A 13,322-nucleotide genomic window follows, 5' to 3' on the forward strand; every position below is an offset into this window, starting at 1 on the left:
GCCCCGTTGGTTCAGCCGGGGACCATCGTGTCTTTGGGAAGGGGCTGTCACTCTTCAGAGCACACGGACCGGCTGGGCTCTGCTGCATAGTGCTTATCTCTTGGTGTCTATAGCTGGTGAAGGGGATTAAGGCATGAATTCCTCCTTGATTGTCAGCGGAGACGAGGAGACGAGGTTCGGGGCACTGCTGCTGCAGAGGCCTCCGATGGGTCCCAGTGTGCCGACAGCCGGCGGCGTCGGCGTGGTGGTGCTGGTGGGCTGGCTTTGCTGCTGCATCTTCTTTTTGTTCACCTTCCTCTCCTTCGCCCTCCGATTTTGAAACCAGATTTTCACCTGCAGAAAGACAAAGTTGGTGATGCAGAGAGGCCGATGGATGCAGCCAAGGATGACAACCCTCAGGGTCCCTCTGGGGCAGGGAGGGAATCCCAGAGTTTGGACGAGAAGGGAGATCCATGGAGCAAGGTGGGACCACTGCTGCCTGCTTGGGCTGCAGCCCTTCCCCTCCCCAGCCCTATCTCCACCTGGGACATGGTTTTCCCGGGACACCGCAGCACTGACCTGCCGTTCGGTGAGCCCGAGGGCAGCGGCCAGCTCGGCCTTGCGGCGGATGGTGATGTAGCGGCTGTAGTGAAACTCCTTCTCCAGCTCCAGGCGCTGGTGGTCCGTGTACACCACCCGGTACTTGTCTTTTGTCCTGGTCTTGCCTGGCAGAGACAACAGAGTGGGGGTGAGCTGAGAGGGGATGAAGGGGAGCAGTGGAGGGGTAGGAGCATCCAGAAGGGCACAGAGGAGATACATAACCACCTGTGAAAAGCTCAGGAGAAACATGGCAGTGCCCTGGGCACCAGTGGAAAAGAGACTCGTGCGGCTCCTATTTGATTTAATGACCATCCTGGGTAGCACCAGGATGTTTCCCCGTGTTAGAAAGTACCTGGGCTTTGGTGGAAAGAGCAGAAGGGATCCAGAGGCATCCCGAGAAGATGGACCATAAATCCCATGTGCCATGACACACCGTCCCTGAGACGAGCAGAGCTGCAAGCCCTGTGGTGGGCTGAGGACAAGCTGCCTGCAAAAATACAGCCTGGGAGGGCTGAGGGAAGCCCAGCTCTTTGCCACGAAGCCCAAACCCAAGGTGCCATCACTTGAAGGCATATGGATCAGGACAGGGGAGAGATAGAAAACCCAGGAATGACAGCATTTCTCTGCCACCAAGAGGGTTATTTTCCTTCTCCATGTACTGAGCTAAGGTGGAGAGCAGTGCTTATTCATCTGGTGCAGTCTTTAAAGATGCACTGGAGAAAGCCCACACGATGCCCAAGCACTCCTGAGGACTGGCTCCACGGGCCAGTGGCGTTTGGCCAAAGCCAGCCCGAATCTCGCCTTGGGCCCCCCCAGATATGGACAGAGCTCGGCGCCATCAAGTCCCACATCTCTGTGCACACAGATGCACGTCCCACGGGACCGCAAATGGCACCTGCTGCTTTCTGGCAGAAAAAAATACGGTAAAAAAATAGCCCAGCCGTCTTCTCCGTTAGCTCCTCCGTTAATCCACATACACACGGGGTGAGCTGCGGAGCAGGAGCCATGGGCTTGAACTCTGCCTGGGCTGGGGGTCGCGGGGGGTGCGGGTGGCACTTCAGGGAAGGATGCCCATGCCCAGCGGTTTGCTGACAAGTCCCTGGTGCTTTCCTCTGCAGCGGAACCCATGGGTGGGGAATAAACACAGCTGTAAGTATTTGCTTCTCCACCCAAAATAACAAAATCCTGTTCCAGGGCATTGAGAGGGACGGAGCCGTGCTTTCAGCTGAGCAGCCACTGTCCTTCCGACTGGGAACCCAGCCATTTGTTTGCCTGGCAGACATGGTTGCCCATCTTCTGAATTTCTGCTGCTAAGAGCAATGTTACCATGGGAAGGGGCAGGATTTCCATGGATTTCCCTGGGGCTGTCCTGGGTGTACCAGCATGGACAGGATACTGCCCATCACTGCTGCAGATGTGCAGGGAGGGATTTCTAGTGACCCAGCAACCCATAAAACCTCGCTTGGAGCCTGCTCCCCCCAGGAAAGGGGATCTTTGTGTGCCTGCCATCCTGTTAATCCGTTCCCCCTCATGAGTCCTTGGCACATCAGCCAGTTTGGGCCAAATCAGATGGACACTGAGAAGTCACAGCAATATTAAATTCTGACCATCCCAGTGGGAGCAGAAGTTTGGGTGGCACAGAGCAAAACTGTGCTTCAGAGGCGCCGGAGTGGATTCAACCCTAATCAGACATGAGAGAATCTCCACAGAGCAAAATCCTAACCCCCAGGCTGCAAATTTGTTTCTCAACCTACTCAATTTTATTTTTAAGGGTGACTCTTCCCTGCTTCCCCATTGCAAGAAGATGGGGACTTTCCTAAGCCACTTGTGCTGAAAGATAAATGTAAAAGAGTGTCGGAGACAGGACAACCCACGGCCACAGTACACTGCGAGTGGGAGAGGGGCTCCCTCGGGGTCATTCCCCTCGCAGCATCCCATAGGATGCAAAAAGGCAGCTGGTTTCCTACTAAATAAGCAAGAGCCAGCAAAGGTCCAGCTCCTGCCATCGGCCACCGAGCAAACCGCGTGTGGAAGCGCCTGAGCGTGTGTGCACCCGTGGGTGCACGTGGGAGCCAGGGTGGGCACGGGAAGTGTCTCGCCCTGCTGGGACTTGACTCCGGTGCTCCCAAGCACAAAAGCAGCAGCCCTGCGATTCAAGTTAGCACCGAATTTCCATGACTATGTCACTCTCTGTGTCCTCCTGCCATTGCTCCTGGAGGTGCTGGCATGGGCTCAGCGCAACGTGAGCGGGGTGATGGGTGAGGGTCTCAGCACGGTCCCCAAGAAGCACCAAAGCTCTCCAGCGATCCGCAGAGGAGGGTAGGAGCACAGCAAGGCTGCCACATGGCCAGGAATTGAAACCAGACCTCCCGGCACCAGGGCTGGGCTTTAGCCACTAACTCCTATCTGAGGGATGTGATGAATTCAGTCACCGCTTTAGAGAGCGGGGAGCCCAGCTCATCCCGGGGCTGTTTAGAAACGAACACCTAATCCCTCCTCACCACCACTGAGGGCAAACCTGCCTCTGGCCACATAGGGTGACTATGCAGGTAAAAACAGGGTGAAAAAGTTAAATTTGATCGAGCAAGGTGCATACGGAGATGTCTGCAGACACATGGCTGAAACGCAGTGATTTAGTGTGCGAGGGGTCTACGGCAGCGTTGCTGGGTGTTTGTCTCCCTCTTTGCCACACATCGGTTGTGGTGGCTCGAAACAGAACTGACGGCGGCACAGTGCCGCGCACCCAGCCCACGAGGGACCCCACGCTCTCCCCTCGCTCTCCCACGGGGCCCCCGTCCCTCCCGTGGGGTCGCTGCCGCCTCTCGCCGCCCCGCAGGTGAAAGGTTCATCGGCGGGAGAAGGACTTCTGCATCCCGGCCCAGGAGGGACCTGTGCTGAATTTGCAAACACAGCGATTCCCGGGGAGTTACAGAATAAACCAGATGCACCGGCGGAGATTTATGCAAGGTTTAGCAGCTCCGTGAGAAACTGGGCTCCCTCTGTCTGCTCCAGGCTCAGGGACTCCTACATGTTTTTTTCCTTTCTCATATAAATGTATCTGTTTTTTTTCATTTGAAAGCAAAAACCTTTCTGAAGAGATAATGACTTAAAAATGATCTTATCTGCCATATTGCTATTTGAATACCACTGCTTGGAGAAAAAAACAGCTGGAAAGCAAAGGAATTGGCAGATAAAGTAAAAAATATAAATTAAAGAATAAAGAAGTAAGGCGGTTTGTGAATACCACATATTCCATGAATTCCAGCAGGAATTATTATTTCCTGCTGCAGCTGTAAATAGATCCATCACAGCTTGTTCTTTGTTATTCCCTCTTCAGTGTTCATCCTTGATAAAGCTTCTGCTTTGCCTTAGGTCTGGCAGATAGCCAGCCGTGCCCGCGAGCTGTCGCCATGTGAGCTGGGCACCAGTCTCTTGCTGCCCAACATCAGGTAGCAAAGACTCAAAGCAGAGGGCTCATGACCAAGCCAGAGATAGAAAGTTATTCATCTCGACTAATTGCTGGTTTCAGTGATGTTTGCTGAATTTGGGAATGTATCGTGGGTGATTCACAAGGAAAAAAAAGGATTCGCAAGAAATACTATTGACAATGAATAATTCAACTACCTTGAATATGAATGCTGGGTTACACTTAACTCTCTCCTGGAGACTTTTTATGGCTCTGTGAAAGGAAAGAGGAAATTCGGGACAAGTCAGCCCAGCTCCTTACAGGGAGCCCTCGTACCTACAGGGAAACCCCGGTGCCGCAGCAGGGAGCATGGCCGAGCAGACGGATGGAGCCGCTCCCGCATTTCCAGGGAAGCCCGATGGAGGTGGATCGGGCTGTCCCATGGCTGGGATAGCCCGGATCTGCTGCTGCTGCACCGGGGGGGAGCGCGGATGGGGTGCATGAGGTGCAAAGGGCGTGCTGGTGATGCCTCCTAGCATGGCTGCTAGCCCCTTCCAGCCCTGCTGTGCATTTAAAGTCCCTCCTGCTTGTCCCCAAAAGACCAGGCAAAGGAACTGCTCAGGCAGCCAAACGGAGCCATTCGCGGGGCCGGCGGGAACAGTTTCGGCTTTGGGATCAAGGCAGGGCCAATGGCTGCATGGGGAGAAGGTATCGTTACTACTGTTAATGTATAACCCTAATAGCACTCACCTGAGCTGTGATTAGATAAGGGAATAGCTTTAATGTGCTGTGCAAACCCCAAGGGACACACTCCTGAGTGTGCACGCACACGCACTCGCACACATGCAGAGGGATGGGGTCCTGACTCCCGGCCCGGATCCGCTCCCCATGGCAGCCCTGCCCTGGGGATGGGGATGCTGGAACTCCTGCCCTGGACCCAGGGGTAGGAGCCTGGCAGGGGAAGGAAAAATCAAACTAGATCCCTGTGCTCACCATCCTGGGCTCTGCACCCTCATGGCCATGGTGGAGGCTGCCAGGGAGTTGGTATTCACCCTCCCCAGCCCTGGCCTGCCCAAACGATGACTTTCAATAAGAAACTGTTCCCCAAACACCCTAACAGATAGGCAATATGGGGTATTTTGTGGCTGGTTTTGAGCAGCTCTAAGAACAGCTGGGAAGGGGCTGATTCAAATCAGGGAGGAAAGAGACTGCAGGGCAGTGGCACCCTGGGAGGAGGTGGAAAATAGCAAAGGAGCAAGAGCCTGCATGTGTTATTTGGAACTTGTCTTTTCCCCAGTCCCACAGAGTGATGCACCCAGCCCGGTGTGCCCAGCACGGCTAAGAGGGGATCAGGCCAGCTCCGAAGAAAGGATCCCCATCCAGAGAACACAGCCCTCCCAGCTGCAGCAGGAGCAGCACGGCTGCCAGCAGCGAGGAGCATAAACCTGTGCGCTTTTCTAAAGGTCTCTATTTCACAGGTCAAAGCAGCTCAAAATTGCAGCAGCTGCAAACCCTGGCTCTGTGGGAAGCCACTACGCAGCCATCAGGGCTCCGATCAGGGCAGCCGGGGTACGGCAGCCCCGACTCGCTTGCCGGAGCTGCCGAGATGAGAGCCCAACGCGGTGCCGGCTGTCGTGCCCCACCGCAGAGGTAGGTCCCCGAGGCGTGGGGACACGGGGGCATTGCATGGTCCTTTGCACGGGAGATGCTGGCGTGGGGGACGAAGGCGTTGCTGGCCGGTCCCATGGCTGCTCGGTGGCTCTGCACGCCCCGCTGCGCAGCGGCTCTTTGCATGACTGGCATGAAAAGTCCGGGCAACGTGCTCCCGGAGCTGCCCTGCGTGGTTTCACCTTCCTGGTGATGCTTTGGCCATGCACTGGCTCCATCTGTACAGCCTCATCTACCCATCTGTCTGTACTGGGTGCCTGGTTCCACACTATCTGATGGCACTACAATATTTTAATTATGTAGCTGGAAAACATCAGGTGTGAAAGTCCCATCACCAGTGAGCACCAGGGAAAGAACTTGTCTGTACTGGAGTTAAAGTGCAGCAAGATGGGGTGCAAGGCTGTCGCCCTCAGGGTGGGTACTTTCTTTCTGTGATAAAGTTGCTTCATTCTGAATGAGCAGTATCTACTTGCAAAGAGGGTAAAATCCTCCCATTTCAGAAGAATCAGTGCTTTTTCAGGATTTGCCATTCCTCCCCAGGGAAAGCATCAAGGAAAACTTACCCCCTCACCTGGCATAGCTTAGGCGATGCTACGGATGGAGAAACTGAGGCACAGAAGCAGCTCCAAACATGAGTGAAGTCCCAGGGTCAGAGCCATGGGCTCCCTGGACAGCTTCACCCCCAGTCCTTCTGCAGCTCCATGGGGGGGAAATCCCCCCACACTTTGCAAAGACAGGGACAGCCAGCAGAGCAATGCCCCATGACAAGAGACCCCAGGCCCGGGAGAGGGCTGGGGTCGTCTTCTAAAGCTCAAGAGACTCCAGGCTGGCTGGAGCCACCCTCATCTGTCAGCCAGATGTGCTCCAGCTGCCTCTGTGCAGAGGGGTCCATGCTCCCTCTGCCGAGCAGCGGCGATGGCAGCTGCTCTGCGCAGCAATGATGCTGATGTTCGGGACAGACAGCCCAGCTCATTTCACTGTTCCTGAACCTACTGGAAATGGGAACCCCAAAGTCTGCACTGATGGTGGCAGGGGCTGAGCCCCCTGACGCCCTCCCTCTGCCCCCCCCCTGCCCCACACACACTTGCTCCTCTCCTTTCCCCTCCCACTCCAGCAACTGCTCCAAAGCACCCACACTCCTCTGTGGCCTGGGGGGGGGGGGATTAAACCCGAACTCCCACCCCTCCCTGAGTGCTGGGAACCAGCAGGTCAGGCTTTTCACAAGCCTTCCCCTTCCTGTGCGTGCTTCAATATCACCAGCTATTTTTCCTCTGCTGCAGGAAGCAGAGGGGTGATGGATGGGACGACCGACATGGGGCAAAGGACCAGAGCCATGAGGCTTGATTCATCACTGCCAGTGAGAAACGAACCCCTCCGGAGGGCAATCCTTCCCGAGATCCCTGCCTGAAATCATTCCTCTGCCAAAGGTCGTTGGATTTAGACAACTGCTGGGTGTCAAAAACTGGGTGAGAGGAACCACCACCCCCCTCTCCCCGTACATATTTAATGTCTCTGTACTGCAGAGGGAGGGAGGGGATGCTGGATGAATCCTCACCCAGCGGCCCCTGCCAAAGCTCCCCCTGCTCTGCTCTGGGTTGGGAAATGGGCATTTCAGCCATCAGGGTTGAAGGTAGGACTTATCTGTGCCCAAGGGCACTGGGGGCCCCTCCGGGGAGCCCAGCAACCCTCCAACTCCCAGGGTAGCTCCTTGCATGGCTGTTCACCTGACATTGACCCAACCTGGGGATTTCTTCCTGGTGCCAAAGACTTCAGAGCAAACGGTAATGCTCCCATGGGCACCCACTAGCAATAAAATCTGATTCACCTTTGTACATCATGCACTGGAAATGTTTCACTTACAAAACCATGCCACTTGTCCTGATGGCTTTCTAGTCTCCTCTACACAGAGGATCAAGCTCTGTGCTTCCAAAAAAGCTTTGCTATAAGTGAGACCATGGCTGGGAGTTGCATGCCTGGAGGTTATGGGACTGGCAGAGCCAGAGTGTAGGGCAGCCCAGTTGCTGGGAAGGGGCAGAAACACCCTGGGGAAGAGCTGGATCTGGAGACCACAGACCGGTGAGCAGGAGCACAGGCTGGCCCCTGGCTGGTCTCTGCACTGCCGGCACAGCAGGATGGGGCCAGATCCACACTCACACCCTCACACGTGGGCGAAGGCACCCCTCCTGCAAGGCTCATCTTCCTCCCAGGAGGTGCAGACCCCAAGGGGATGAGGAGCAGGTTGCGGGCGGTTGTAGCAAGCCAGTGGTTCTCCATCACAGCCCTGCATCCTTGGACACGGGGCAACACCACACGAGATGCTTCAACCCCAGGGGCGGCAGTCTGAGGCTGGGCATTGGGGCAAGCATTTCCCAGCCCTGCAGTGATTCAGTCTTTTATTTTGGCTACTGGCGAATTCCTTCAGTTGCTCCCATGGTTTTATCAATGCCAAGCTGAGCGCCGCCAGCCAGGCTCCCGCGCTGGGTCAAAGACCGCACCAGCGCAGGAGGGTGAGGAGTGCCAGGGCAGCGCACGGGCTGGTGAGTGCACGCTGGCTGGAAACAGCCCGTTTCAGAGCATCGCCTTCATGCCAGCCCCGCGGCACTGAGCCCGGATCCAGCTCATCTGGATCTGCCACCTGGCTGGATTTGGCCCGGCTACAGCAGGAGGAGGACAGCAAGGCGGTGGTGGACTGGAGGACCGGGACTCCGCTCCACCTTTGTAGCCCCATAAGGCTCAGCCCATTCTTACCGTGGGGCAGCACGGGGGAAGGATCTGGCCCCTTATCCGGGCAATCGCAAAGCTAACAGCAGTGCAGTGGGCGTCCTTGAAGGGTTCCCTGTAGGAAACATCTGCCATTGGCCAGAAGTTTAAAGTGTCCCTCTGCTAATCCCAGGGTATTAGCCAGCCAAGCCCATCACGTAGGTACCGCCAGTGCTCCAGGGAAGCCCTTTTTGTTCAAGGAAAGTCAATTCTAGGAAAGTTTGAAAGGCCTGTACCTTGGCCAGCAGGCTAAGTGGTCAACAAATCCCAGCTGGGGCCAGGAGCAGGTTGTGGGTTAATAATTCAAGGGGAGACTGATGGGGCCCGATGCACGCACACACAGAGTGACCTGGAGGAGCAAAGTGTCTCATGGGGAGCGACCGTGTCCTAAAGAGGGGTCCCCCACACAGGGACTGACCAGAGAAATGCACTGTCCTCCAGCCCCCACCATCACCCCCAAAAGTACCATGCATGGCATGAACCCCACCTGTCCATGGAAAACGTTTCACTATTTCATTAACAGGGTTTTTAGTCTTTCCTCCAACTTTCATGGACCTCACTAGAGCTGAACAAAGAGCTGGAAAACTGAGCTGCAAATAGTGAAAACTGAGATGGAAAACTGCATACCCAGCAGATTGCTGCTCGCCCACGCTCGGAACATCACTGTTTGCTCTCCATCACCCCGAAACCTACCCCGGCACCATGGACACTGATACCACATGAAGACCCAAGCACGTTCCCCTCCCCAAGGGATGCCCCAATTGCACTTTCACTTGCAATATTTAGCACTGCAGCCCCAGCTCGATTAGTGACCTAAAAGCCAGACCCGAGGCAGTATCTGAGGATTTGCATAACTAACGAGCAGAGGGTGAATTTCAAAGTTCAGCAAGCTGCCGTTTCCAGCCACCTTCCTGAGCTTTTTATAGAGATGGGGTGCAATTCACAGGGAAGTTTGCAAATAATTGTGAATAAGGAGGAAGCATGAGGCTCTGACACGCTGCTCGTGAAGATTTTATGAGCAGAAAAAGAGGTGACATCGGAGAGAGAAATGAGGCCTGGGCACATCTTCCAACTTGGTTCCCTTTAACTCCCGATTTCCAGCGACCGGCCCTCTGGCGTCGCAATCCCTTCTGCTGCAGGGTTATCTTGGCTCAGCTGGGTGAAGCACACACGTATTTAGCAACAAGTATATAAAATCATCCCCCTGTAAAGCCTGACTCTGCGTGAGTCACTGGGAGATTTCTCATTGATTTTTCTTGGGCTCTGGATTGCATTTGCAGAAGCCCCCGACACACTCCTATTCCCTGCGTAACATTTTCTCTTACCACTGCACAGCTCTTTCCCAAAAGCTTTCAAAGTACGGCCAAGAGCTGTTTATACAAGGCAAGACAGAGAAGGAACCTTAATTTACAACCCTCTGAAGTATTACGATTTATAGCATTCGCAATGAAACTGTTGATATTTATAGCAAAAAGGTCAGCGTATTCATTTCCTATTCCCACTGCGGTGAGATGGGTAGTTAATCAATCCAGATTGATTAAAGTCCAGTTTATTGATTTCAATAAAATGATTCATCTAAGAATTTCACCTTATCTATGTCAAACGCATCTCTGCCTTGCTCTCTTTCAAGCTTAATGGAGAAAGGCTCTTTTTTTATTTAAAGGGCAGCCCTGGAAAACACAGGCTGCATCCCACCGTCTCCCAGCACATGGTCCCACCGTGGCTGAATCCTGCAGCCGCTTGGCACCAGCAGCACTGGGATTGGACCCGGCAGAGACGCAAGGACAGGTCCTTAATCTGCAAGTGCCTTAAAAAGGGACCTCGCTCGTCTTCCGACCTGTGGAAGCACCATAAGAAGGGGTTTTCACTGCAGCACCCATCCCCACATCGCTGGGGCTGAGCTGGGGCAGCTCCTCCTCTGTGTGCAAGGGGAACGAGGAGGCTGATTTATTTCTCCCTTTGTATGTATTTAATCTAAGAGATACAAACTAAGCAACTAATGATATTTTTCCAGAATTCAATCAACTCAATTGTCATCTAACTCAATCAGAGGCACTTTCAAGCCCCTGTTTTATCTCAGCCCCACTGCTGGGTGTAAAACTGTGCCCTTGATCCAGAGGAGAGGTGTGCCGATGTCTTTCTCCCCCCATTAATTTTCCCTCCCACTTCTCTCCTCAGAAGAAACCGAGATGTTCGGACCTAAAAAACCTGCAGAAGTAGCAGGGTCCCAGCTGCGGGGGGGGGCTGCAGGATCACACCCCCCTTCCACCCTGAGGCAGAGGGAAGCCCTCAGCCCCAGCATGCCTGTGGGTCTCCATCGCTGGGTATGGGGGGAGACATTTTTCCTAAATAGGTATATTCAGTACTTAAAATAGGCCAGGAAATACCAGCCTGCCTCTCCCCTCCTCTTTCCAGAGCGGGGCTGGTTTTTTCCATTTATCGGGATGTTCTGCCTGCTCCACTGCAGCCACTAGTTCCACTGGGACAGCCCCATTCCCTCCACGTGGATCTGGCCAACATGAGGAGCTATTTTCCATGCTGGAAGACCCCAAGGACCTCTCCACGAGCCCCTTGCATGAGGGTCTCTGCATGGGGCTTGGCCAGCAGGTCCAGCGGGGAACCAGAAACAAGCCTAAAATTGGAGACACTTTGCAAACAAGGAGCCCTGGCCCCGATCCCGGGGATATGGGGCAGTGGTAACCAAAAGCAAATTTGCCCCTGAGAGATGCCCAGAGCCACTCCTGTAATGAGTTTGGCCCCAGCAGGGCTCTGCAGAGCTCACGGCCAGCACAGGCGAGGGAGAGGGGTGACTGGTCTGGCCAAGCCCGGCAGGCAGAGGGTCCTGCTGCGGGCAGGATGGGTCCAGGCTGGGCTGGAAGATGAAAGGGCGCGGGCAGGACAGGACAAAGGGCCCCGCACCTCACCTCGCTGCCAAAGGAGCCGGCCACCATCTCCATGACAAAGCGAAGCCCTTGTCAATTTGGGCTGGCCCCAAGGGGGGATCTGCCCACCGCCTTTGAAGTGGGCAGCAGGGCCCCCTCAGCCAGCGTGAGCAGGGGGCTGGGGTCCCCCAGACGCTTGCCCCCCCCCCAGCCCATCCCCAGGTCAGGAGTTCAGCGGGGACAGGACCCCAGGCACACAGGGACATGGCAACAGGACCCTTGGGACAGCACGACCGCTCAGTGCCCGCGCCGGGGGGTGGGCACAGGAGCGGGGGCACCCGCTCGCGCGGTGCATGGCACCCGCAGCCTGCTGCACCAGGAGCACCCACACGCACCCTCCACGTGGCACCGACCCCAAACGCACCGCACTTTGCGCGCACACCGTGCGTGCACACGCACCGCACACGGCGCCGTCCTCAACGCCCAGCACCTTGCACACACGCGTTCGGCACGTAGCACGCCCCGTACGCGCTCAGCGGCACTATCTATACAGCAAGGCCCGTACGCACAAACAGCTTATGGTACTGTACTATAGCACCTCACGAGCACTGAATACACTTTACATACACACACACAGCACATGCAGCACCTTCCCTACACATATATACATATGGTACCTTCCCTGCGCACATATCCACACACACTACACATGCACACAGCATAAGGCACCTCGTGCACACATATGCACCCCCCCATACGCAGGCTCTCACATGCAGCTGCACGCCAGCTCACACCCCCACAGCCCTGCACGCTCACCCTTGCATGTATGAGACACCCTGTCCAACACCCCCTCGGGGCCGGCAGGACCCCGGGATCTCAGGGGTCTCTGGCTCTGTCCATCCTACCCAGTGACAGCAGGCGAGGGCAGGGGTGCGGGGACAGAGACCGGCCAGGGAAAAGGATTTTCCAACCATATAACCCCGGCTGCCAGCAACGCAGAAGGACGGTACCCTCCCTGCCCATCCTCGGCCCCTGCCACGGCTCTTTGGGGACCAGGCGCCATGCCGAGGACAGGCCAAGCATGCTGTCCTTCCTGGCAGTTCCCACGCAGGGAGAGCTGCGGAGCAGGATCCGGCCCCGCAGGACTTCAAGCCCAGGGATCCTCTGCACCGAGGAAGGCGCAGGGGTGCAGAGCTGGGAGGGTTTCCTTACCGCTGCTGCTGGTGCTGGGAATGCTGCGCCTCATCCACTCGTACGGGGTGCGTCTCTGGGCATTAGGGGAGAGCTGGGGGACCGAGCTGCTGATGGGCGGAGGCAGGAGTCCAGAGCCCGGGGGCTGGATGGGGTTAAAATCTGGGGGGCTGAATCCAAACTGCCCCGGGCTGGCGGTGGAAGGCATAGCAGTGGTCCCGTAGGAATGCCAGTCCTCCTTGGCAGGGGTGTAGGGAGAGCCCCAGGCAGCCGCCGGCTGCCCGTGGTGCGGGTCGTTGTTAATCCCCGGCACATGGTGGTAGCTGGCGAAGTCCGAGTACTGGGGCGGCCCCGGCACGTAATTCTGGGGGTTGAGGTTGAGGCTGGGATGCCGGACGGAGCTGGGATACATGTTGGTGTCCTTATCCAAAAGATAACCTACATACATCTTCCCCGGCCGGCTCCGCGCACATGCTGCTCCGCCGTGCCGCCGGCTGCGGGCCGGGTTCGGTTTGGCGGGGAGGCGGCCGCCCCTCCTTCGCCGCTGCTCACCTGGGCGCCTTGGGGAGCTGTGTCCCGGGGCCAGGCACCTCCCTGCCCGCAGGCTTTTATTGGGCCCAACCTCTCGCAGCATTTGCATTGAAAGGCAGGTTTGCATTTCAAAGTGCAGGAACCCCAGCGGGTGAGGGGGGCGAATTCAAACCTCCCACCCCGGCTGCAGGGGGGTCGAGGCGGTGGGTGACCCCGGGGAGCACCGAGGACCCCATGTCCCCTCCGCTCTCCCCTCCTCGCGGCTGTCCCCATGCCACCAGCCATGGTCCCTCGGTAGCAACCGG

The 13,322-nt window shown here is 56.3% G+C and overlaps 1 protein-coding gene across 1 annotated transcript; it reads right to left on the reverse strand.

Annotated features, from left to right (window-relative positions):
* Nucleotides 1–76: 76 nt before the first annotated feature.
* Nucleotides 77–12,985, reverse strand: CDX1 (caudal type homeobox 1). Its single transcript, XM_029998477.2, has 3 exons — nucleotides 12,508–12,985; nucleotides 559–704; nucleotides 77–333 (listed from the first exon to the last, which is right to left on the reverse strand). The coding sequence occupies exons 1-3, from the start codon at nucleotides 12,932–12,934 to the stop codon at nucleotides 127–129; spliced, it is 780 nt and encodes a 259-aa protein (XP_029854337.1). The 5' UTR covers nucleotides 12,935–12,985; the 3' UTR covers nucleotides 77–126.
* Nucleotides 12,986–13,322: the final 337 nt, after the last annotated feature.

The sequence above is a fragment of the Aquila chrysaetos genome, chromosome 22, assembly GCF_900496995.4.
Source record: "Aquila chrysaetos chrysaetos chromosome 22, bAquChr1.4, whole genome shotgun sequence".
Classification (NCBI taxonomy): domain Eukaryota; kingdom Metazoa; phylum Chordata; class Aves; order Accipitriformes; family Accipitridae; genus Aquila; species Aquila chrysaetos.

Bases quoted from the DNA above. Each gene is read 5' to 3' on its own strand.
- CDX1 (XM_029998477.2), bottom strand. From the start codon at position 12,934: ATGTATGTAGGTTATCTTTTGGATAAGGACACCAACATGTATCCCAGC. The intron at 705-12,507 runs GTAAGGAAACCC...TGTCTCTGCCAG, and splicing joins TCCCAGCACCAGCAGCAGCG to GCAAGACCAGGACAAAAGAC. The intron at 334-558 runs GTCAGTGCTGCG...GTCTTTCTGCAG, and splicing joins TCGGGCTCACCGAACGGCAG to GTGAAAATCTGGTTTCAAAA.